At 35.6% G+C, this 25178-nt stretch overlaps 1 protein-coding gene and 1 pseudogene across 1 annotated transcript; both read right to left on the bottom strand.

Moving 5' to 3' along the window:
• Positions 1 to 12652: 12652 nt before the first annotated feature.
• LOC142165858 (uncharacterized) lies at positions 12653 to 14491 on the bottom strand (annotated as a pseudogene).
• A 4982-nt stretch (positions 14492 to 19473) lies between these two features.
• LOC107795500 (transcription factor MYB53-like) lies at positions 19474 to 21164 on the bottom strand. The gene is made up of 3 exons (XM_016618160.2): positions 20993 to 21164; positions 20615 to 20744; positions 19474 to 20477 (listed from the first exon to the last, which is right to left on the bottom strand). The coding sequence occupies exons 1-3, from the start codon at positions 21123 to 21125 to the stop codon at positions 19751 to 19753; spliced, it is 990 nt and encodes a 329-aa protein (XP_016473646.1). The 5' UTR covers positions 21126 to 21164; the 3' UTR covers positions 19474 to 19750.
• Positions 21165 to 25178: the final 4014 nt, after the last annotated feature.

Below are 25178 nucleotides of genomic sequence, written 5' to 3'. Positions count from 1 at the left end.
TGCCTTAAAATATTTCCAATTTTAGTACGACTAATTATACTTATGTTATATACTTCAATTAGGAAAAGAATTGTAAGGTAAATTATAAATGATTTTAAATTCCTAAAAATTAGGACCCATAAATATTTCAACAAAGAAAATATTTGATAAGTTTTAATTGATTTTAAAGTCCTAAATATTATGAAAATAATTTAAATTACAATTCTGTCTCATGTGAAATCTTTTTTAAAGGATAAAAAGGCGAATAATATTTCGTTAAGGGCCTTCGTGCTTTTAATATAGTATAGATAAGGTTAAAACTTACAGTAGCACTTTCCATATAAATTTTGTATGTTCAAATTTATATTTGGGGTTTAAGTTAAATCTGTCTTATCTAAAGTCTAAATAGTCAAATTGACCTTAAAAAAAGAATTTATGGTCAGTCAAATTGACCCTTAAAAAATAGATTACGGCCACATAATATGCTAAAGAAGTTATTCACATTATATTTACCACATTATATTATATGCATTTTCTTTCCCAATTATTCGGGTATTTAACTTTGTCCACGCATTGCTTCACTTTATCATTTAAAAAGGCGTGAATTAGGTGATGAACTTTCCTTTGCTTCTCTTCTTATTTATACGAGTGAGAAGGGATAAATTGGGCTCACAATTTGATTTTGATAAGCACGACCAAGATCTTGACTATAACCAAATGGTTTTAGTTTTGTTTCTTTTAAAACACAAAATCTATTAGAGTGTTAGATTACTTGTAAGAACTAATTTAGCAGACGATGCGAAAATGAGCTTAACTTTTATTATGAGAATTCGAATTTTTACATTATTAGATCAATTAACAGATAATTACAGTAATCTTTTATAGTAATCGAGATTAGTATTTTGAAAAATCACATAGATAACCTGCTATAATATGTTAGAAAGAACTCACAAAAAAAATATTAAACTATTAGAGTATATAAGTGTGATGACCTTTTAGTAAATTTTGTGTTCCGAGACCTTAGAAGCCTTCTTTTTCGTCACTTCGATTTGTGTGCGCGGTCCGGACATATATCCGGAACGCTTTTATGGGAAATATGATGAAAATGTTAATTTGGCCATTAAAATTGAATTTAAGTTGACTTCGGTCAACATTTTGGGTAAACGGACCAGGGCTTGTGATATGACGGTCCCGAAGGGTAGAAAAATATGGGACTTGGGCGTATGCCCGGAATCGAATTCCGAGGTCCCAAACCTGAGAAATGAATTTTTGAAAGAAATTATTTTACTGAAAATATAAGAGTTTTTGGAAATTTAATTATATTTGAAATTTATGGTATCAAGCTCGTATTTTGGTTCCGGAGCCCGGTACAGGTTCAATATAATGTTTGAGTTGTGTTTGTAAAATTTGGTAAGAAACGGAGGTCGTTTGATGTGATTCGGACCCGTATTTGTGAAGTTTGAAACTTTGAAAGTTTTGAGATTTTTCTTAGATTTCTATTCTAAATTCGTTGTTTAAGATGTTATTTTGACGATTTGATCGTACGAGTAAGTCCGTAGGATGTTTTGAGATAGTGTACATGTTTGGTTTGGAGGCCCAAGGGCTCACGTGAGTTTCGGATAGGCGTCGGAGTATTTTTGGACTTAGAAAATCTGGTATTTTCGTTGTTTGCTGGTGTCCATGTTTTTGTGCTATGCGATAGCATAGGTAGGTTCGCGATCGCATAGTGTAGTCTCAGGGGGCCTATTTTGTGTGTTGTGCGAATGCATCATTAATTGTGCGATCGCGAAGCTTCGTCTGGGTGAGCTGCGCGAACGCGTATCATTAAAACAGGCCTGGGGGAGGGGAGGGCCAGTACTCTATGCGATGCCCCCCCCCCCACCACCACCCACGCGAACGCACTGCCCAGTTTCCCTTACCCTATGCGAACGCATGCTTTTTAGTGCGAACGCATAGGACTGTTGCCCAGCTAATATAAATACTTTTTTAAAAAATGGTCAAACCTTCTTCTTCACCATATTTTCGAGGTTTACAGCCCTACGAACTATTTTCTTCAACAATTATCATCCCCAAGTCATAGGTAATCAATTCTAAACTTTGTTCTTTAAATTCCTTACTATTTTTCATCACTTTTAAAGTAAAAACTAAGAATTTTTATTGTAGAAATTGAGAATTTGGGTAGAGTTAAGGCATTTTGAATAATTGGAATTTAGACCTTGTTTTGGGGTCGAATTCCGAAACTAATTACATATTCGGGCTCGTAGGTGAATGAGTGATCGGATTTTGATCCGAACCTAGTATTTTGACCAAGCGGTCCTGGGGTCGATTTTTGACTTTTTGGGGGAAATGATAGAAAACCTATAATTAAGCACGGGGTATAAATTCTTTAGCATTTATTGATGTTGTTAAATCAATTTGGTCTAGATACGAGTTATTTGGAAGCGAATTCTAAAGGAAAAGCGATGTTTGAGGCTTGAGTTGGCTGTGAAAGTTTGAGGTAAGTGTTTGGTCTAACCTTAGCTTGAGGGATTTGGAGTTGTGTCTTATTTGCTATGTGTTATTTGTTGAGTACGACGTATAGGCATGGTGACGAGTATCTAGACGTTGGTGTCAAGCAAGCCCGTGAGTCTTATATTATGATTATTATGACTTCGTTTGTATTGTTCATGCGTTATGTGGTGATTTCTATTGTTGAGCAAAGCTTGTGAAAGTAATATTGGTAATTGAATATTGAGGAGTGTTCGCTCAAGTTATAAAACGAATTGTGGAAGTAAAATTGGTAATTGAACCTTATAGAGCATTGGCTCAAGTAGTGTAGTGAGTTGTGAAGTAAATGTGAAAAAGAGAAGAGGATTATTATATTGTCTCTCTTGCCGGGATGTTGTTGTTTTTAATGTTATCTCCCTTGCCGGGATGTTGATGTTTTTGATACTGTTCCCTTGTCGGGAATTGATTGTTATACTATTGTTCTCTTGCCTGGATTTTGTTGTGATTTCATTTATTTCTTTGCCGTTATTTCTTGTGATTGTTGTTTGGGTGAGGAAGAGTGTAAAAGCACGAAAGGCGATGCCGTGCATTATTTTGGTGAGAGAGTGTTAAAGCATGAAAGGTGATGCCGTATATGATTTTGTAAGGAAGAGTGTAAAAGCACGAAGGGTGATGCCGTGCTGCACGATGTACAATTCCGTGCCGATTATATTGATTTTATGGTAAGGACGAGAGTAAAAGCACGAAGGGTGATGCCGTGCAGATTATATTGATTCTTATGGTGAGGACGAGAGTAAAAGCTTGAAAGGTGATGTCGTGCACTTGTTTAATTTCTGATTCTTATTGATAATTGAGTTATGGTGTTCCTTGTATTTACCTGTTGTCCTTCTATTATCATTTGATGTTTTCCCGCAGCATGTTTCCCCCTCTCATTCTTAACTATACATTCCTGCTTTTATTTTCCGTTGTATATGATTTAACTGCACAGGTCTAATTGGTAGTCTGGTCCTATCCTCGTCACTACTTCGTCGAGGTTAGCTAGGCACTTACCAACACATGGGGTCGGTTGTGCTGATACTACACTCTGCACTGTGTGCAGATCCTGGTACTGGAGCATACAGATTGTAGCTTTGGGTTGCTGCCTTCAGTCCATTCGGAGATCCAAGGTAGTCTTGCAGGCGTCCACAGGCCCTGGCGTCTCCCTCTATCTTTTCAACCTGTTTAATTCACGTATTTCAGAAACAGTGTTGTATTTATTTTTCGGACCTTGTTTGTAGTATTCCTAGACCGTCTGTGAAGTTGTGACACCAGTTCTGAGTAGTCTTTGTTTATGAAATTGTATTGGAAATATTTAAATGGTTTTATTTGTTTCTCCCGCTTGTTTAAATTCTGCTGTTTATAAACTGTTGGTTCATAATTGTTAAAGGATTAAAAATGAGAAAAAGATAAATTGTTCAAACGGTTGACTTACCTAACTTTCACTAGTAAGCACCATCACGACTCCCAAGGTTGGGAAATCCGGATCGTGACAATAAGTTAAATCGAAATTTGTTTTTTTATCCCATCATATCTACCTAGTTCTAGAACTTTGTGTAGTGTAATAAATATTTAATGGTACTGTAATTAAATTTTTGTCGTTGATAGTGAATCTCTTGTTAGAAAAGGAACAAAAGTCCACCTACTCACTAAAGAAAATAGTGGATAACCAAAGGTACTTTTTATCCTCCTATTTCATGTATGTGGTCTTTTCTTGGTCCTATATATATTCAAAATCGTCCTTTGTTTATTTAGTAAATAAATTTTGGAAGTTTTGTTTAATATCGTCGTGTTTTCTCTTAATCAAAGTGATAGTAATATGTTTTTTTTTATTGACTAAAATGCTTCTAAACCGGAGGGTTGACTTATATACTACCAAAGTCGTCTGTGTTCTTTTGAGCTGTGACTCATTACAAATATTTTGTTACTCTGTGAAATTTAAGAAGAACTTTAATTAATTTCCTTAATTAAATATTAAAAAATTCCTCTCAGCGAAAACTTGCTAATAGTCTCCGTGATAGAAGTTATGAATCGATCTATTTATGTTTTGGTTCTCTTTAATGTATTCTCTAACTGTCATTATATCTAACGTAAACTATGACAAAAATATGTCATTATATCTCATATATAATCAGTGGCGGATCTAGAGGGTAGTGTACGAGTTCCCGGGAACTCAGTAACTTTTGCACGGTCCTGTATATATATATATATATTAAAAAATTCATTAAATATCTACAAATATTTGATTGTGAACCCAATTGATAATGTGAAATCGTTATAAGAACCCATAAACTTCAAAGTCTGGATCGATCTCTATATATAATATATGTCAAGATACTGCAAGAAATTCATGATAATGACAATCCCACATGCACCTTTGCGTTTATGATTTTGCTATTTTCCTTGAGTTCTTTTAGAAGGCAATGAAGGTCAAACTATTTCCCATCCAAATGTAGAATTTCTAGATCCCAAATACAGAACCAAATGAAAATGTGCTTGTTTTCAACTTAACAAAATGGAGTTGAAGATGGTCGCCATCTATATCTGTACAGCTCATCACCTACCATTGATTTTTTTAAAAAAAAAAAATTAGTGAAACTTCTAATTCGTGAAAGGATATATTGATTGTCCTACTGATAATTAGAGGAAGAAAAGCTTGTAAATTACCAAATAACTACAGCCAAATAAATGTCCATTCGCTAAATATACGGGTTAATTTTACGAGTGATCAATGAACCTTATATTGAAATAAGGCAGAATAGCCCAGTAGACCATTGTATACTTGTTCCGGTTTCTCATCCCGGTCCCTGCACTCCATAGAGTTTTATATAGGCACTTATAGTTGCTAAAATACACTATCTTACACCCCCATGACGGTTGACCTAGGTCATGTTGCGGTGGATAAAATGCTTGGTACACACGCACAAAAAAAGCATGAATACAAGGATTCCACATAAAGAGACTAAAATAAGAGAAAAAAAGAAAAGAAAAAGAAAAACACAAAAAAACAAAGAACCCATGGTTCTATTCCAGTTGCTGCCATAGCTTTTCCTTTCATTATAGTTAAAGGGCAACAAAAGATGAATCAACAGACAAGATCAGCTAAGAACTCATGGTTCGCAACATGAACTTCATCCAACAACATCAAGAAGAATAGGAATTTCATCGGAGCCTGTCGAAAAATTATCGTTGGCTAGTGTTGAAACTTCTGAATCATCAATGGCAATGAACACACTGGAAAAGTTCGCCATCATCGGCGATGGAGACCACCGATGACCACCACCATTATTTCTTCCATATCACCCTTCTGAAAAAACTAGCGGTTCAAGTTAAATCAGGTGAAGAATACCAAAAGGGGCGTGGATACAAAGAGCATAAACAAGGAAGAAAGATATGGGGTGCCTGAATCTAATTTGTAATGCCGTGTGGGTGCCCAAATCAATTACTTGGTTTGTGAAAATTATTAGATTTTGAAGTGATTGCAACTTCAATTGCTTCCTCTCCCACTTTCAATCCCTCTAAAATTTGTGGTGAATATTCACAAATCCTTCTTTTTATTCTTTGCTTACAATGAGGTAGAGGAAAGAAAAAAACAAGCTTTAGATGTTTGCTAGTATCTGTTGTGGTGAGGTGGTGAGGTTTTAACGGGGAAGGTGATTGAATATTACAATGGTGTTGGAGGGTGAAGAAGATGAAAATGGTGTCCATTTTGCCTTTAAAAAAATATAAAAAAATAATGTGGCATATTTTATCTGATGTGGTTATTACTATCATCGTGATTGAGCAAGACACAGGGTCAGAGGGGTGTAAGATATTATTGAAATTTGTATTTCTGTAAAATAAAATAATAAACTTTCTGAAAAAACAGAAACAGAAAGTTAGTAGAACTAGAACGTCAAAATATATTCTAGAAACAGTATAGTAACTTCAAAATAAATTTTTAAAAACAATATAGGAACAAATCGAGCCTACGGTGTGTCCTTAAGAAAATTATTCCTCTCAAGTACCCGAGGTTCTGGAATATATCCTCCCAAGATAGAACGATTTAACTCACCAGCGTATCGGTACCAAAAACGCATATGAACAGCGAACCACTCGAAGGCTGAAAAACACACTGAAATTTTTGTACAGAAGAAGAAGAAGATTATCAGAAAATTTTGTAAGTAAATAATCTCGGATTTGAAGGAATATTTATAGCCAATTTGGTACTGTTTCTGAAAAGGTTTGCAAACTTTCAGAACAGCCATAGCTGTTGGAACAAGTTTGACACTGTTTATGAACAGCCATAGCTGTTGGAAATATTGCGAAAAAATTAAACGGATTTAAAATAATCCGGAAAAGAAAAAATTGGCCCGGACCGGACCGGATCGCGGGTCATGGGTGATTTGAATTTTTGGTTAATTAATTTTAATTAATTAATTAATTGAAAGAATTTTGTCCAAAAGGATTAATCAATCAATCTTTGACCAAATCCAAATCCAAATCCAAATCAGAAGCTGAACCCGAGCCGAGCGAGCGACGTCGACGACGGCGCGAGGCTTGCCTTCTTCTTAGCTCTTTAAGAGCTAAAAGATTAGCTTCTCTATATATACACAAAGATTTTCTTTCCTTCTACCAATGAGGGACAAAATGCATTAGTAAAGTGAACTCATTCAAAATTTCACTTCCCTCCATTTCTTTTTCCACCATTTTTCATTCACACTTCTTTTGTTATTAATAACAAAAATCCAACAATCTCCCACATGAATGGGGAATGGCTATAAACTTAAAGGAATGCACGGACGTGTGTGTTTCACATGCAAGAATTAATTGCATCTGGATAAGTAGGTTTCCCTTTGAACTTTCCGTAATGAACTTATATCGGATATACTCGGTCAATCGGTAGATTTGATATCTTTATACCGTCGAGCTTTATTGTATACTGTGACGACCGGCTAGTCGCCTTATGGGTTACCGCTCCTTTTCCCTATTTCTGTTTCTTATTGCCTTGTCTATCGGTTCTATATGTGATCAGATTGGTTTGCTCGGGTTTGGAAAGAATTTGGTAAGATTTGAGACACTTAGTCTCTTTTGAGGAAGCTTAAGCTGGAAAAGTCAATCGGATATTGACTTATGTGTTAGAGGTCTTGGATGTGAATTCCGATTGTTAGAATATCTTCGGGAGGTGATTTGGGACTTAGGATCGTGATCAGAATGTATTTTGGAGGTCCGGAGTAGATTTACGCTTGAATTGGCGAAATTGGAATTTTGGCATTTTCCGATTGATAGGCGAGATTTTGATACAGGGGTCGGAATGGAATTTCAAGAGTTGTAGTAGTTACGTTGTATCATTTGGGATGTGTGTGCAAAATTTCAGGTCATTCGTACGTGGTTTGGTTGGGTTTTTTTTACAAAAGCGTAATTTATAAGATTTTGAAAAACTTAGGCTTGAATCCGATGTGTTTTGGTTGATTCGATGTTGTTTGAGGTGTTCTGAAGGTTGGTACGAGTTTGAATAAGGTTATGAGTTGTGTTTGTGCTTTTGGTTGAGGTCCCGGGGGCCTCGGGGTGATTTCGGATGGTTGACGGAGAGATTGGGAGTTTAGTGAAGTTGCAACTTTTGTTGTTTCTGTTGTTTCCGCACCTGCGGATTGGGGAACGCAGGTGCGATGCTGCAGATGCGGGAAAATCAGTCGCAGAAGCGGTAGAGCCTAGGAAGGCAAGGACCGCAGAAGCGGTTGAGGATCCGTACCTGCGATGGCGCAGGTGCGGGCAATGCATCGCAAATGCGATTTTAGCCGCTTAAGTGAAAACCGCAAAAGATGTTCAAGGACCGCAAAAGCAGTACCGCAGAAGCGGAATTTTGGTCACAGATGCGAAATCCCTGGGCCAGAAGGTATAAATTATTTTCTTCGTGATTTTTGAGCTATTCCACCATTTCTAAGTCGACTTTGGAACTTTTTGGGCGATTTGAATAAGGATTTCAAGGGGATATCATTGACGTAAGGATTTTGGACCTAACACTCGTTCATATGGTATTATTTCACATATTAGAGCTGTAATTAATGGAATTTAAGGATTAAAATTGGGGAAACTAGGGCTTGGTATTGGAGACCTAGACTTGAGGATCGAGGGACCATTTGTGGTCGGATTTTGGTACTTTTGATATGTATGAGCTCGTGGGGAGATGAGGAATCTATTGATGTAAATTTTATCGAATTCCAAGAAGTGGGCCCGAGGGTCGGTTTTGGTAATTTTGGGATTTATGTTGTAAATTGATTATTTTTGCATGGGCTTCGTTCCCTTAGCATATTTTAACGTCGTGATTCTAATTTTGGATAGATTTGACGCGAGTGGAGGCCGATTCGAGGGGAAAAGGCGTCGCGGACTAGAGTTTGGACCGGATTGAGGTGAGTAATGATTGTAAATGTTGTTCTGAGGGTATGAAACCCCGGATTGCACATCATGGTGCTATATTGAGATGACACACACGCTAGATAACGAGCGTAGGGTCATGCACTATTGGGGATTATGACTTAGTCCGTCCCGAATGACTATTTTACCGCGTATTTAACTGAAAGCTATTTGCTATCATCATGTTTTGGGCTGAATGCCATATTTGGGCCTCGTGCCAACTATTTGAACCCTTAGGGGATTTTTACTGATATTTCCTCACTGTTTTGACTTTATACTTGTACTTAGTCGTGCTATATTATATTGTTTTCATAACTCAGCCATGTCTACTCTGCTTAACACTTAAAATGATATTTTAAATGATATTTTGTGCTGAGCATCATGTTTTACTGTTACCCGAGTGGCTTGTGAGAATTTTGACTAAGTAAGGTCGAGGGCCTATGTTGTGAGGAAACACCTAATTATGATTATGAGGTCGAGGGCCTAAGATTTGTACGCCACGGGGTGGCTTGTTAATATGAGGCCGAGAGCCTAGTGATGATGCCACGAGATGACTTGATATTGCGCTTGGGCCGTAAGGGGCCCCTCCAGGAGTCTGCACACCCCTAGTGAGCGTGGGTACCCATTATGATGTGAGATATTGCCCGAGGGGCAGATTTGTTGACATTGTGCCCGAGGGGTGATCCTTTATGTGTTTATTTTTTCCTATTTGCCTATCATTTACTTGCTTAATTGTTAAAAAAGCATTTTATGAAGTTTAAACTGAATTCAGTGACTTTACACATCTTTATTGCTTTCACTATTTTTACTGGTTTTTAGTGCTTCATTATAGTATGTTATGTGTCTTACGTGATTTCTTACTTCTCAACCTTTATTTACGATTATTACTCACTGAGTTAGAGTACTCATTTTACTCCCTGCACCCCGTGTGCAGATTCAGGCGCTGTTGATCCTGCTTGCGAGGGTTGAGAGATCCCGACAGATTTCGGAGTTCACGAGGTAGTTGCTCGGCGTCCGCAGCCCTGTGCTTCTCCCCCTTTATCTTATCTCCTTTCATGTATTAGTGATTCTGTAGTAGCTTTATAGACTATTTAGACTTGTATTAAATTGATAGATGCTCATGACTGGTGACACCCTGGTATCGGGCTATGTTGGGCTTATTTTTCTGTAATTTTACTATTTCATCTTATCTAGCTGGGATATTTAATGTATTTAAGACTTACTTGCATTATCTTAACTATTTAAAAATGAATCGGGAATGTGTCGGCTGGCCTTGTCTTCACGAGAGGCGTCATCACGACCGGCTTCAAGTTTAGGGTTTTGATATATACCTAGACAACATAAGTCACACAATCAATCCTTAACCATATATGGTTCTCACGGTTGTGTTATTTTCAGCCATGAACACCGCCTGGTTTCATGAGTGCTTAGAGAGTGGGCCTTTACTTTCATTCTCCTTGAAGCGGCTTACACTTCACACTCATATAGGTGATTCCTAAACGTATAATCCTAAAGACACACTACTTGGTCATATCCTACCAGACTTAGCAAATCATTAAAAAGCTTTAAGCTTTATTGACTCATCAAAAAGCCTTAATGCTTTACCTCGTTTTTTTTAACATTTTCTTCATCACGAGAATGGGTTGAGTTAGTTGACAATGTTGAACCGTCATTCATAACTTTGTTTGATCTCTTTAAACCTAGCTCTTGGGATCTCCAGTCTGCTAGGTAGAGTTACCGCCATGATGACTTATCCTAAGCCTTTAACCCCATTTTTTTATGATCTTTCAACTGTCTCTCTAGATAGGCCTTTTGTAAGTGGATCTGCCACGTTATCTCTTGACTTTACGTAGTCAATTGTGATAACACCACTAGAGAGTAGTTGTCTAACAGTATTGTGTCTCTGTCTAATATGACAAGATTTTTTGTTATACATAACACTCCCTGCCTTACCTATTGCTGCTTGACTATCACAATGTATACAAATAGGTGCCAAAGGTTTGGACCAAAATGGAATATCTTCCAAGAAATTCCGGAGCCATTCAGCTTCTTCACCAGCCTTATCTAAAGCTATGAATTCAGATTCCATTGTAGAACAGGCGATGCACGTTTGTTTGGATGATTTCCAAGACACTGCTCCACCTCCAATTGTGAAAATATATCCACTCGTGGATTTAACTTCAGATGATCCAGTGATCCACATTGCATCACTATATCCCTCGATCACGGAAGGATATTTGTTATAATGCAAAGCATAATTTTGGGTATGTTTCAGATATCCCAAAACTCGTTTCATTGCCATCCAATGTATTTGATTGGGATTACTTGTAAACTGACTCAGTTTGCTAATAGCACATGCTATATCTGGTCATGTACAATTCATGATATAAATCAAACTTTCCAATACTCTTGCATAGTCCAGTTGTGATTCACTTTCACCTTCATTCTTTTAAAGTGCATAACTCATGTCAATTGGAGTCTTGGCAATTTCGAAATCCAAATTCTTGAACTTGTCAAGTATCTTTTCAATGTAGTAAGACTGTGATAATGCTAGACCTTGTGGAGTCTTGGAATTCCGATTCCTAAGATCACATCAGCAACTCTTAAGTCTTTCATGTCAAATTTTCTAGCCAACATGTGTTTGTAGCATTTATATTTGTCATACTTTTGCTCATTATCAACATGTCATCAACATATAAACAAACAATGACTTCATGACCTGGAGTATTTTTAATGTAAACACATTTGTCATGCTCGTTGATTTTAAATCCATTTGTCAACATTGTTTGGTCAAATTTGGCATGCCATTGCTTGGGTGCTTGTTTAAGTCCATAAAGCGACTTAACAAGTTTGCACACTTTCTTTTCTTTACCAGGAACTACAAAACCCTCAGGTTGTTCCATGTAAATCTCTTCCTCTAATTCTCTATTTAAGAAAGTTGTTTAACATCCATTTGATGGATTTCAAGACCATACATGACCGCTAGTGCCACTAACACCCTAATAGATGTTATCCTTGTTACTGGCAAGTAAGTGTCAAAGTAATCAAGACCTTCCTTTTGTCTATAACCTTTGACAACAAGTCTTGCCTTATATTTGTCTATAGTACCATCAGCTTTAATTTTTTGTTTAAAGATCCATTTCGAACCTAAAGGCTTATTTCCCGGAGGAAGATCAATCAATTCCCATGTATGGTTATCCAAAATTAATTGAATCTTACTATTGACTGCCTCTTTCCAAAATGCTGAATCAGAAGACGACATAGCTGCTTTAAAAGTTTGAGGCTCATTTTTAAGCAAGAATGTCACAAAATCTGGTCCAAAGGAAGTAGATGTTCTTTGACGTTTGATACGCCTTGGATCTCCTATACTTAGAATATTTTCCTTTGGTTCTTCCGACGACTCGCATTCAATTTTATATGGATAGATGCTTTCAAAGAATTTAGTATTATCTGATTCCATTACCGTATTAACATGAATCTCGGGATTATCGAATTTATGAACCAAAAATTGACATACTTTACTGTTTGTAGCATATCCAATGAAAACGCAATATACTTATACCTTTGCTAGACACCCCCACACTTTGAAATATTTCAAGTTGGGTTTTCTTCCTTTCTATTTTTCATATGGAATAGATTGCGTTTTGCTATGGGGTACACTGTTGAGTATTCGGTTAGCTGTAAGGATAGCTTCCCCCCACAAACTCTGCGGTAATCCGGAACTTATTAATAAAGAATTCATCATTTCTTTTAATGTCTAATTTTTCCTTTCAGCAGTTCCGTTGGATTGAGGCGTGTAAGGTGCTGTAGTTTGATGGATGATTCCATATTCCGAACATATTTCTACAAATGGAGATTCATATTCTCCACCTCTATCACTTCTAATTGTTTTAATCTTTTTATTCAATTGATTCTCTACTTTATTCTTGTATTATTTAAATGCTTCAATTGCTTCATCCTTACTATTAAGCAAATAAACATAACAATATCGAGTGCAATCGTCAATAGAAGTAATAAAATACTTTTTTCCACCTCGAGATGGTGTCAACTTCTTATTGCAAATGTCAGTATGAATTACGTCTAAAGGATTTGAATTCCTTTCAACAGGCTTATAAGGATGTTTTACAAACTTAGATTCAACATATATTTGACATTTCGATTTATTACACTCGGATTTAGGCAATACTTCTAAATTAATTAACTTCCACAAGGTTTTATAATTGACATGTCTTAAACGAATATGCCATAAATCATTTGACTCCAATAAATAAGAAGAAGCTGAAATTTTATTCATACTGTCAACAACCATTACATTGAGTTTGAAAAGGCCCTCCATGAGGTAGCCTTTTCCAACATACATTTCATTCTTTCTTACAACAACTTTATCAGAAACAAATACACATTTGAATCAATTCTTTACAAGTAAAGAAGTAGAAACTAAATTCTTCCTAATAGTAGGAACATGAAGAACGGTGTTGAGCGTTAACACATTGCCGGAAGTCATTTTCAGGAATATCTTCCCATAACCTTCAATCTTGGCTCTTGCATTATTTTCCATGGAAATCTCTTCTTCGGGACCAGCAGTAGAGTAAGTCGCAAATACTTCTTTGACAGCACAAACATGTCGAGTGGCTCCAGAGTCAATCCACCACTCCTTCGGATTTCCAACTAGGTTGCATTCCGAAAGCATTGCACAAAGATCATCAATGTCATCATTCTTCTCCACTATGTTGGCTTGTCCCTTCTTCTTATCCTTTTTCGGGAGACGACAATCAGGGCTTTTGTGACCAATGTTTCCACAATTGTAGCAGTTGCCCTTGAATTTCTTTTTGTTCTGCTCCTTAGTCTGTCTAGAAGACCTCTTCCTCTTCTTACTTTTTGGAGCAGTCTCCTCAACGATATTAGCTCTCATGATCGTTGAATTTCCACGATACTTCTTCTCGACTAATTTGTTGTCTTCCTCAATCTTTAGATGTATCACAAGATCTTCCAACTTCATTTCTTTGCGCTTATGCTTAAGATAGTTCTTGAAATCTCTCCACAAAGGAGGCAATTTTTCAATCATTGCAGCCACTTGAAATGCTTCATTCACGACCATACCTTCAGCAATAAGGTTGTGAAAAATAAGTTGAAGCTCCTGAACTTGGGTTCCCACAGTTTTGTTGTCTATTATTTTATAGTCTAGAAACTTGGCAACCATTAACTTCTTCAAGCATACATCTTCCGTCTTGTACTTCTTCTCAAGTGCGTCACATAATTCTTTCAAAGTATTCATCACACTGTACACATTGTACAAGTTATCCTCTAAAGCGCTTAAAATATAGCATTTGCAAAGAAAATCTGCCTGCTTCCACACCTCAACAATCATGAACTTCTTATTGTTCAGCATGTCCATAGCAGGCACTGGAGGCTCTTCACTAGTGAAATTCTGCATACCAAGTGTGGTAAGCCACAAGAACACCATTTGCTGCCATCCTTTGAAGTTGGCTCCAGAAAATTTCCCCGATTTCTCGGCCGGAGGAACAACAGTGCGGCTTGACGAGGCTATCGTCATTGCAACAACAGTCGTAGAAGAATTTCCCTTATCAATTGGCATTTCTCACTGTCAACAATAGAAGAGTTCAATTAATGGCAAAAATCAGAATAGTAAACAATACTATATTCAGAAAAAGTACGTAAAAACTGAAGGTTTTATATACTGTTACACAGGAAACAATGAAGCTTTTATGTTCTTTAAATCGTTTTCTGAATTTCAATATTCCGATGAAGTTTTTATATCTTCAAATCAGAATAGTAAACTTCAGACGGAGTAGAAAACCACAAAGGTTTTAATCTCCACAAACAGAATACAGAATATAATAAATAATTTCCTTAAGATTGTTATTGAAATCTGTATTTCTGTAAAATAAAATAATAAACTTTCTGAAAAAACAGAAACAGAAAGTTAGTAGAACTATAACGTCAAAATATATTCTAGAAACAGTATAGTAACTTCAAAATAAATTCTGAAAAATAGCATAGGAACAAATCGAGCCCACTGAATACACAATGTGTCCTTAAGGAAATTATTCCCCTCAAGTACCTGAGGTTATGGAATATATCCTTCCAGGATAGAACGATTTAACTCACCAGCGTATCGGTACCAAAAGCGCAGATGAACAGCGAACCACTCGAAGGCTGTAAAACACACTGGAATTTTTGTGCAGAAAAAGAAGAAGATTATCAGAAAATTTTGTAAGTAAATAATCTGGGATTTGAAGGAATATTTATAGCCAATTTGGTACTGTTTCTGAAAAGGTTTGCAACCTTTCAGAACAGCCATAACTGTTGGAACAAGTTGGACCGAACCGGGTCGCGAGTCATGGGTGATTTGAATTTTCGTTAATTAATTAAATATTTGAAAAGAATTTTGTCCAAAAAGATTAATCAATCAATCGTTGAACAAATCCGAAGCCGAAGCCGAGCCGAACGAGTGACGACGAGTCAACGACGACGGCGTGAGGCTTCCCTTCTTCTTAGCTCTTTAAGAGCTAAAAGATGAGCTTCTCTATATATACACAAAGATTTTCTTTCCTTCTACCAATGAGGGACAAAATGCATTAGTAAAGTGAACTCATTCAAAATTTCACTTCCCTCCATTTCTTTTCCCACCATTTTCCATTCACACTTCTTTTGTTATTAATAACAAAAATCCAACATAAGATAGTATGTGTGTGTTTTTTTTGTTCAAATTCTCAGATTTTATTAGATGAAGTTAACGTACATCCAAGGGGTGTATAGCACCCTTCACCTACAGGATTGGAACAGGCTACAACACTATCTTACAGGGGTGTAAGATAGTGTGTTTTAGCAACTATAAGGGGTCGTTTGGTAGGGTGCATAAGAATAATGTTGAATATGGTGTATTAGTAATGCTAGTATTAGTTATGCTTGCATTAGTTATGCTGGTATTAGTTATGCTGACATATTTCTTATCCATTGTTTGGTTTGATGTATTAAAGCATTGCACAATTTCTAAAAGAATTGCTTGTTTACAAAATACCCTCAAAACCAGTCCATCACTCTAAAACTTTATAAAAGAAACATATATTGAGAAATATTTTTATATGAAAAAGTTTTAAAAAATTATTTGATTTGTCTACCTATATTGTAATGTAAACTAAATATTTATTTATAAAAAAGAAAATATGCTAAGTATTTATTTATTTACTAGAGATATAATTTAATTTCTCACTATTTGAATTATTTTAAACTTGCATTAATATAATAACTAACATATTTTAATCAAGCATAAATTTTGAAGGACAATTTTGTCTTTCACTAAGCTAATGCATGCATTAAACCCCATTGCATTGCTAATACCATGGTTTTCTATGCATTAGTAATGCATAAGATAATACCAAATAGGATGTATAACTAATGCTTGCATAACTAATGCATAGGTTCAAAATGTCTACCAAACAAGGTATTATTAATACACAAAACTAATGCAAGCATTATTTTATCTAATGCATCTTACCAAACGACCCCTAAGTGTCTAGATTAAACTCTATGGAGTGCAAAAACCGAAATAATAAATCGAAACAAGTACAATGGTCTACAAGACTATTCTGCCTTTGAAATAATCTTCATAGGATTAAAATTGAGATCTTGTAATGAGTAGGAGTAATCTTGTGGCAGGTTATCGTTATACGCCCAACACTAACTAAAATAAGTCATTCTACTTACTCCTGTTATTGAGTCGTACATGCATTTTGCACACTACAATACTGGATGCCCTAATAATAAATTCAAAATTATTCTTCAAATTATACACCTGATGCATCTATATGGTAATCAGTTTCTAAGTTTGTAGCCATTTGGATAATATATTTGACTTGAAATTGATAGATGGAATATTCAAAATTCAAGCTGAAAATACGTTTTTAGGAGTAAAAGTTGTGTTTAAATATAAATTCGGATTTATTTAAATGATAGTTTGAAATACACCGTCAAATAAGTAATCCAATTGAAACTCAAATACTGATATTCAACATTAATTTCAAATACTTAAGGTCAAATAAGAAATAATACAAATGGCATTTTGTACAATGTAATTAACCTTCATTTTAATATAATGTACCCAATACCTTTATTTCTAGTGGAAATTTACGATAACGTTTTAAAGCATAATCCTCTCAGACAATGATTTTCTATTTATTATTTTGAAGTTTACAATAAATTAATTGCTTGTTAAATACTAATCATCATAAAGATATATTGCTCCAATTATACTCTTTCTGGTCGTGCTACAGTTATAATTTTAATTAGAAAGGAAAAAAAGAAGATATTCCATCCATTTAATTTTGTGTGATACTTTTCTTTATATCCCGTTCAAAAAATTATTACACGTTTCTTTGTTTGAAATATCCTATTTTACCTTTTGATATGACTTTATATATAGCCTCACATATATCATGATTTGTTTAACACTACAAGTTTTAAAAATTGTATAGCCAGTAATTATGATATTTTTTGGAACACAAGTTCCATAAGTCTTCCTTCCTTTCGTAATTTCGTGTTCAATCAATCAAGATTACACAAAAAGGAGAGAGAGTATAAAATATCTTGCAGCCAAAAATAATTTCTATATCTCGTATTCAGCAACTATCCTAAACTATATATACGTAAAATTTAATTTACTAGGTAGTCAAGACTTGTGGGGGAAGAAATTGTGATATTCCATTTGTAGTTGTGGCTACGCTCACTTAGGGACGAAGCTAGCATAGAGTTTACTGGTTCTATCGAACCCAAGTAGCTTTAGTATAAATCTTAAGAAATATGTTTGAATACGGAAAATTATTAATTTAAAATCCAATAACTTAAAAAAAATTAAAATTCTGAACTTATAAATATCAAATAATTCCGATTCCGCCTCTGTCCTCACTCCTTTTTAAGGAAATAGAAGAAGTTCAACTTTCACCAGACCATGAAACCATATACTGTATCCATGCAATTTAGTTTTTCTTCTATTATTTCTGTCGAAGTCAAGATAAATGGGCTAGAGAAGTAGTAGCTATCCATTTCACATCATTTGCAAAAGACATCAAACGAACGAATTATTAATTAATTAAACCTTTGGTTTTCCTAACTACTTGGGTCCCCCTAATTATCATTGGGAATCATTTTGCGTCACCATTTTTTGATTTTATTACTCTAGTCAACTCATCACCCTTTCTTCTTCATGTATCCTTTTTCCTTCTTCCCCTACCATCTCTCTCATGTTGATTAAAGTCCAAACCCTAAAGGCTGAGGAAAATATATTAAACATGTAGTTTCTGCAGCTACTCTTTCAGAAAGTCAAATAGTAATTCATAAATAACTTCGTAGAAATTAATTACTCAAGCCTTTAACCAAAAAATTAATCTATATACATTTTTGAACCGTTGGATCATCTTCCCCCTTGCTAGGTGACATCTAGTGGCACATGTATGATTTTCGTCAAGGACATTCAGAAAATTTAAAAAATGAACACGACGGAAAAAAAAGGAGATTTAATATTTAATATATATACATAAATAAATAAAAAATATTTAATCTTATGTATGAAAAATTTTCAAGCGAAGGGGTTCGAATGAATCCCTTCTGCCCTCAAGCTCCACCCTTCGGATTAATGTCATAAATAGAGTCAAGATATAGTAATGTGATATAGGCTTCAACAAATTAGTTTTATTAATTAAGTAATAATTGTGCCAGAAACAATATATAGAGTATCAATCAAGGAAAAAATGGAAACATCGGAAATTAAAGGAACCAAAATTACAAAGGCCTATTAAAAGTCTTAGGGGTCGTTTGGTTTGGAACAATGATATTCTGGAATTATAATCCCAATTCTATATGGGATAGACAATACCAAGATTTGGTACAAAAATTATATTGGTTTAGCTATTACTAACAACCAAATACGGGATAAATGTAATTAAATCCCAAGTTTTATACCGGGATCAGTATCCTAACCCCGGTAACCTAACGACCCCTTGGAGGTTTCTTGAAATAAAAGAAAATTCTCTCTTTTACTTTTTTTTAAATAATAGTTTTAATTTCTGAAAGTTCTTAGCAAGAACAAAGAAACTTAAGAGAGACGAAAAGAGAAAGACCAGTGAAGGGACAGTGGCTGTTTGTTTCTGCTTGTTTTCTTTTATCCTTTATCATTCATTCCCTATGATTTTCTCCTTCCGGTAGGACAACAATACGAGCATATTTGCTAATAAAAGTGAATATATATAACTCCAAAAGCAGCCAAAAAGCAGCAAACAAGAAACAAAACAAAACAAAAGACAGAAGCTAAAGTGCTAAAATCCTATGTAACTTTACTTTGGACTGCTTCAATTTGGTTGGTATTATGTGCATGGTTCTAGTTTACGTGCTTCTTGTCTTCATTCAGCAGCTTTTTGCATGATTATTACAAAATCATTCATGCCTTACCCTACGTAGTATCAATCACAACCAATTCATGAAAGGAAAAAAGATTAACATAATTAAATTTTCACTAACTAATTAATTCAGAAAAGGAAGAAAGATTATGAGAGAAAAAAAAGGAATATAAATAACAAACTCATCATATCCCTGTTGCCATGCATTAATTAGTAATGTGTACAGAAGCCTACATATACTATATGTCAACACGTTCTTATAACTAGTAGTATTAAATAATTGACAGTATATGTTCTATAAAAAGAAAAAAAAACAAACCAGGGAAGGAAGATTAATAAGGGACGGAAAACAACTAAGGAAAAAAAAAGTAAAAAAAAGTAGTGAAACAAGAAACTCAAGCCTTTCATACTATATTGCTAGTAGGGACATACATAATTAACAACTAGGGTATATCATGGAATAAAGAGTCCTCAAGGAGAATCTCAGGCCAGGCTCCTCCAAATAAAGAAGTACTACAATTACTATCCCCAGCTATATTAATAGCATTTGTTGCTGCAGCTGCCGGGGGACGAGGAGATGGAGATAAAGAAGCTGGAGGCCATGGTGATGAAGTAGGTGTCATGTTTTGATCACCTTGGCTTAGAACAGATAACTGCACCATATTGTCTTTATTATTCAGAGAAGTTAATTGGAAGCTACTGCAAGGAACAGCTGATTGTAATTCAGGCAAATGAGAGAAAGGGATTGAATCTTGAATAGCTTGAAGACTACTTGAAGGTAGTATTGATGGTATATTGTTCAAGGAATTTTCCAAATGGTTTGTGCCTATAAATTGTCCATCTTTCATTGAGTTCAAAAGATTATAGGCTTCCATATTTGGAGTAGTTGGAGGAGGTTGAAGAAGGTAATGCAAATATTGAAGTGTAGCCATTTCTGATTGTAATCTCATAGCTTGTCCTTCAAATGATGAGTGATGTTGTTCAACTAATAACTCCTTCAAATTAGCCAAAGCTATAAGATGAGGTAAACTGTTAAAGATATCGGTCCGTGGCCGATGAGTCATTGGATCATACCCCATTTGTATCAGCTTCTTCTTCAGATGTGTGTTCCAGAAATTCTTTATTTCATTATCAGTTCTTCCCGGTAGATGTGTTGCAATTGCTGACCACCTTAATTAAAAAACAAACTCTTTATGTGAATATAGTATTTATTTTAAAGAACTTAGCTAGTAGCTAGCCAAATTTTTTCAAAAACAAAAAAATAAAGAGCTAGGAAAGAGAAAGAAAAAAAGTGATTGAATATTTACTTGTTGCCAAGAATAGAATGAAGATTGAGGATTGTTTGTTCTTCTTCTTGAGAAAACTTTCCTCTCTTGATATCAGGCCTTAGATAATTAGTCCACCGCAATCTGCAACTCTTTCCACATCTATTCAGACCTGTGACATGCATTCACCAAGAAGGTTTAAAAATCATAAGAGAAAAAAAGAAGAAGACGGATTTCATCGTTAAACAACATATTTCTATTGCTAAACCATTTTAACAACGGATTAACAACAAATTATCAAAATATCTTGTTAATTACAGGCTATGTAGCGACAGAATAGCGATGAATTTAGTAGCTAATTTATGTTCTTCTTATAGTGACCTAAGAGTAAGTGGTATATATGTGCAAAATTGTATGTACCTGCAAGCTTAGGGAGGGCTCTCCAGCTGCCATGGCCATGTTTTTTGATATGGTTGATGAGTTTTTGATCTTCTTCAGGAGTCCAAGGACCTTTCTTAAGACCACTTTCATCACAACAAGGAGACCTTCCCATTTTCTAATTAATACGTAGTTGATTTTTGGGGGGCTGCCTCCTTTTAATCCTACCTAATAACTTGATTACACTATGCTTATATATATACACTCTTTCCCTCTTTTGTCTTCATGTTGTATACCAATGAAACATGACATACGTGGGAGCTTCCTATTTGTTTTCTTCTTTAATATGAAATATCACTTATACCCCTCAATGTTTGTCATCTAGCTACTTTGGTACTATAGACATATTAGTTAATTTTTCTTTAAATTTCTTGGTTTTGTTCCCTTCTTATAGTAATGAGAAAATAAAAGTCTCCTCCAAGTAAATGATGAGAAGAACCATCCCTAAAAGCTGAATGTTATTATCCATGCATCCTCCCATAATTAATTACCTGAGTTTGAAATCCTTTTTGTTTTTTTGCTAATCCTGAGTTTGAAATCTACAAAATGTAATATATCAGTATTCCAATTAGGGAATATATTTAGATCCATCACCAAGGTTAGTAAACAGCAAGGACATTTCATCACTAATATTTTAAGTACAGTATTTACTGGGTGGGAACTTAAATGATTTCGACTAAAGTATCCTATTCATGATCTTATTAATGTAAAAACTAGACATAGCATATACTCGTCCATGATGTATTAGATGGTTTCTTTTTTTTTTTCCTGATTACGTTACCAAAGGTAAAAGTTCAATGTTCTAAATATTAGTTACATTAGCTTGAAACTACTGCCTTTGCATTGACAAAATGCTAACTTTATTTGGTAAGCTATATTTTAATCTCCAAAAATGTCTAATATATTACGTATTGTACAATTTCTTTTACAGTTTTTCTCCTGTTTATACGTCGTCCGTTCCCTTGGAAACCAATAGGAGCACGTGGACAAAGGAGGACTAAATTGTAAACCTATATGTCAATTATCAAATGAAAAGATTGTTGGGAATAAACCGCGTAAAAATAGTATTCACGGTATTAGTGATAAACGCAGAATACTAAGTTATGGTTAAATCAGCAAGAATAGAAATGCAGCAATAATGACACCAAGATTTTACGTGGAAACCCTTCTGAATAAGGGAAAAAACCACGGCCAAGAAGAGCAACTGATATCACTATAGCGAGAAATTTTACACTGTGTAGTAACGAGTAAAAAATACTCCTAAGACTACTACACCCTCAAAAGAAATAAACACTCTTTTGCTTTTTCCACCTCACTACAATATCTCTCACACTCTATTTTTCTTCACAAACTATTTTCTTATAGTTTATGGAATACCTTGCTCTCTCTTTTCTCTCTTTGTTGGTGTGTAGAAATGAGAGTTAAAGCTCTCCTTTTATAGCCAAAACCTCACTCTCTAAAGCCTACAATATTTGACAATTTACACACCCTTTTCACAATTTCAACAAGGTTGGCTACCAAACCAAACCAAGTCAATAAAATTGGCTACCAAATTATACAAATTCAACAAGGTTGGCTACCAAACCAAACCAAGTCAACAAAATTGGCTACCAACTCATTTGAATGAGATGGACACCATATCAATCTCCCCCTCCAGCCTCATTCATCTATAGGAGGTAGCACTGTTTTCTAGTTTGAGTGCATGCCGACAAGTTCTTTGCATAGCTCGAACTTGTCTCATGGTACCACCTTGGTCAACATATCTGCAGGATTTTCACTCGTGTGAATCTTTTTGACTTGAAGTGATTCGTTCTCCACTTGCTCATGAATCCAATGATATCTGACGTCAATGTGTTTTGTTCTCGCATGGTACATGGAGTTTTTGCTTAGGTCTATTGCACTCTGACTGTCGCAATAGACAACATACTCCATCTGTCGCAATCCAAGTTCTTGAAGAAATCTCTTGAGCCATATCATCTCTTTGCCAGCTTCAGTAACCGCAATATACTCCGCTTCAGTTATAGATAGTGCGACACACTTCTGCAACTTCGACTGCCATGATATAGCTCCCCCTAAAAAAGTAAACAAATATCCAGTAGTGGATTTTCTATTATCAAGGTCACCTGCCATATCAGAATCTGTATAGCCCTTCAAAATTGGATTTGATCCTCCAAAACATAAGCATTCACGTGATCTTCCTCTTAGATACCTGAGTATCCACTTTACAGCTTCCCAATGCTCTTTTCCTGGATTTTCGAGAAATCTGCTAACAACACCGACTGCATGAGCAATATCTGGTCGAGTGCATACCATTGCATACATCAAACTTCCAACGGCAGAGGAATAAGGAATCTTGGCCATTCTCTCTTTTTTCTCCGTTGTTGTTGGACACATCTTCTTGCTCAACTTCAGATGACCAGGAAGAGGTGTGCGAACCAACTTAGCACTTTTCATATTGAAGTGCTCCAGTACACGTTCTATGTACTTCTCCTATGACAAGTAAAGCTTCCTTTCGTTTCTCGAACGAGTAATTCTCATGCCCAAAATCTGCTTAGCATGACCCAAGTCTTTCATTGCAAAAGACTTATTCAACTGTTTCTTCAACTCGTCAATCTTAAAAGAATTCCTGCCCACAATCAACATATCATCCACATATAGCAAGAGGATGATAAAATCATCATCCGAAAATTTTTGTACAAACACACAGTGATCTGAAGAAGTCTTCTTGTATCCTTGCTCCCCCATAACAGACTCAAACTTCTTATACCACTATCTGGGAGCTTGTTTCAATCCATATAGACTCTTCTTAAGTTTGCATACAAGATTTTCTTTACCTTTTGCCTTGAAGCCTTCAGGTTGTTCCATATAAATCTCCTCTTCTAAGTCACCGTGAAGAAAAACAGTCTTCACATCCATTTGCTCAATCTCCAAATCAAGACTAGCAGTCAAACCAAGAACTGTCCGAATGGAGGACATTTTCACGACAGGATAAAATATTTCGTCAAAGTCAATACTTTTCCTTTGACCAAATCCCTTAACAACAAATCTAGCTTTGTATCTGGGCTTCAAACTATGTTCTTCATCTTTAACTTTGAATACACACTTGTTCTTCAAAGCTCTCATGCCCTTAGGCAATTTCACTAACTCATAAGTATGGTTCTCATGTAGAGATTTCATCTCATCTTGCATGGCTTCAATCCATTGATCCTTGTGCTCATCTTCTATAGCCTCCGCATAACATTCTGGTTCTCCCCCATCAGTGAGTAATACATATTTATTGGGTGAATAATGGGAGGAAGGAGTACGAGGTCTAGAAGACCTCCTGAGTGGAATATCTAACTCGTCCACAGCTTCGTGAGTAGGAGCATCTACCTCATAAACATTAGCATTATTATCCCCATCACCATCAATATGTTGATCTGGAATATGGTTTTGGGCATCACCATCATCATTAAGCTCACCAGTGTCATCCCCATTTGTATGAGGAACTTGATCAAGATTAACTAAACCTTCAAAACTTGAAGATTTTAACTTCTCCGCTTTGTTAATATCTTCAATGGTTTGATCCTCCACGAAGATAACATCACGGCTTCTCACAAACTTCTTCTCAATTGGATCATATAGCCTGTAACCAAACTCATCAAGGCCATAACCAATGAAGATGCACTGCCTTGTCTTGGCAGTTAATTTTCACCTCTCATCTTTAGGCACATGTACAAAAGCTTTGCAACCAAACACTTTCAAGTGGTCATAGAGACATCCTTGCCATACCAAACTTTGTTTGGAACATCACTTTGCAAAGAAACCGCAGGGGATAGATTAATAACATGTGCGGCGGTCAACAAAGCCTCACCCCAAAAGGAATTCGGCAACTTTGCTTCAGAAAACAAACATCTGACTCTTTCCATCAATGTCATGTTCATCCTTTCTGCTAAACCATTAAGCTGAGGAGTCTTCTGGTGTCTGATACCCTGTTGTTTGCAGTATTCGTCAAACGGTCCACAATATTTACCACAGTTATCAGTACGAATACACTTCAGCTTCATTCCAGTTTCTCTTTCAACTGAAGCCTGAAACTGCTTAAAGACACCCAACACTTGGTCTTTAGTCTTCAAGATGTAGACCCAAAGTTTCCTTGAACAATCATCAATAAAGGTAGCAAAATAAA

The sequence above is a fragment of the Nicotiana tabacum genome, chromosome 11 (assembly GCF_000715075.1).
Source record: "Nicotiana tabacum cultivar K326 chromosome 11, ASM71507v2, whole genome shotgun sequence".
Taxonomy (NCBI): Eukaryota; Viridiplantae; Streptophyta; class Magnoliopsida; order Solanales; family Solanaceae; genus Nicotiana; species Nicotiana tabacum.
Note: the sequence above shows the minus strand (reverse complement) of the source record. Positions and strands in the feature narration are given on the sequence as shown.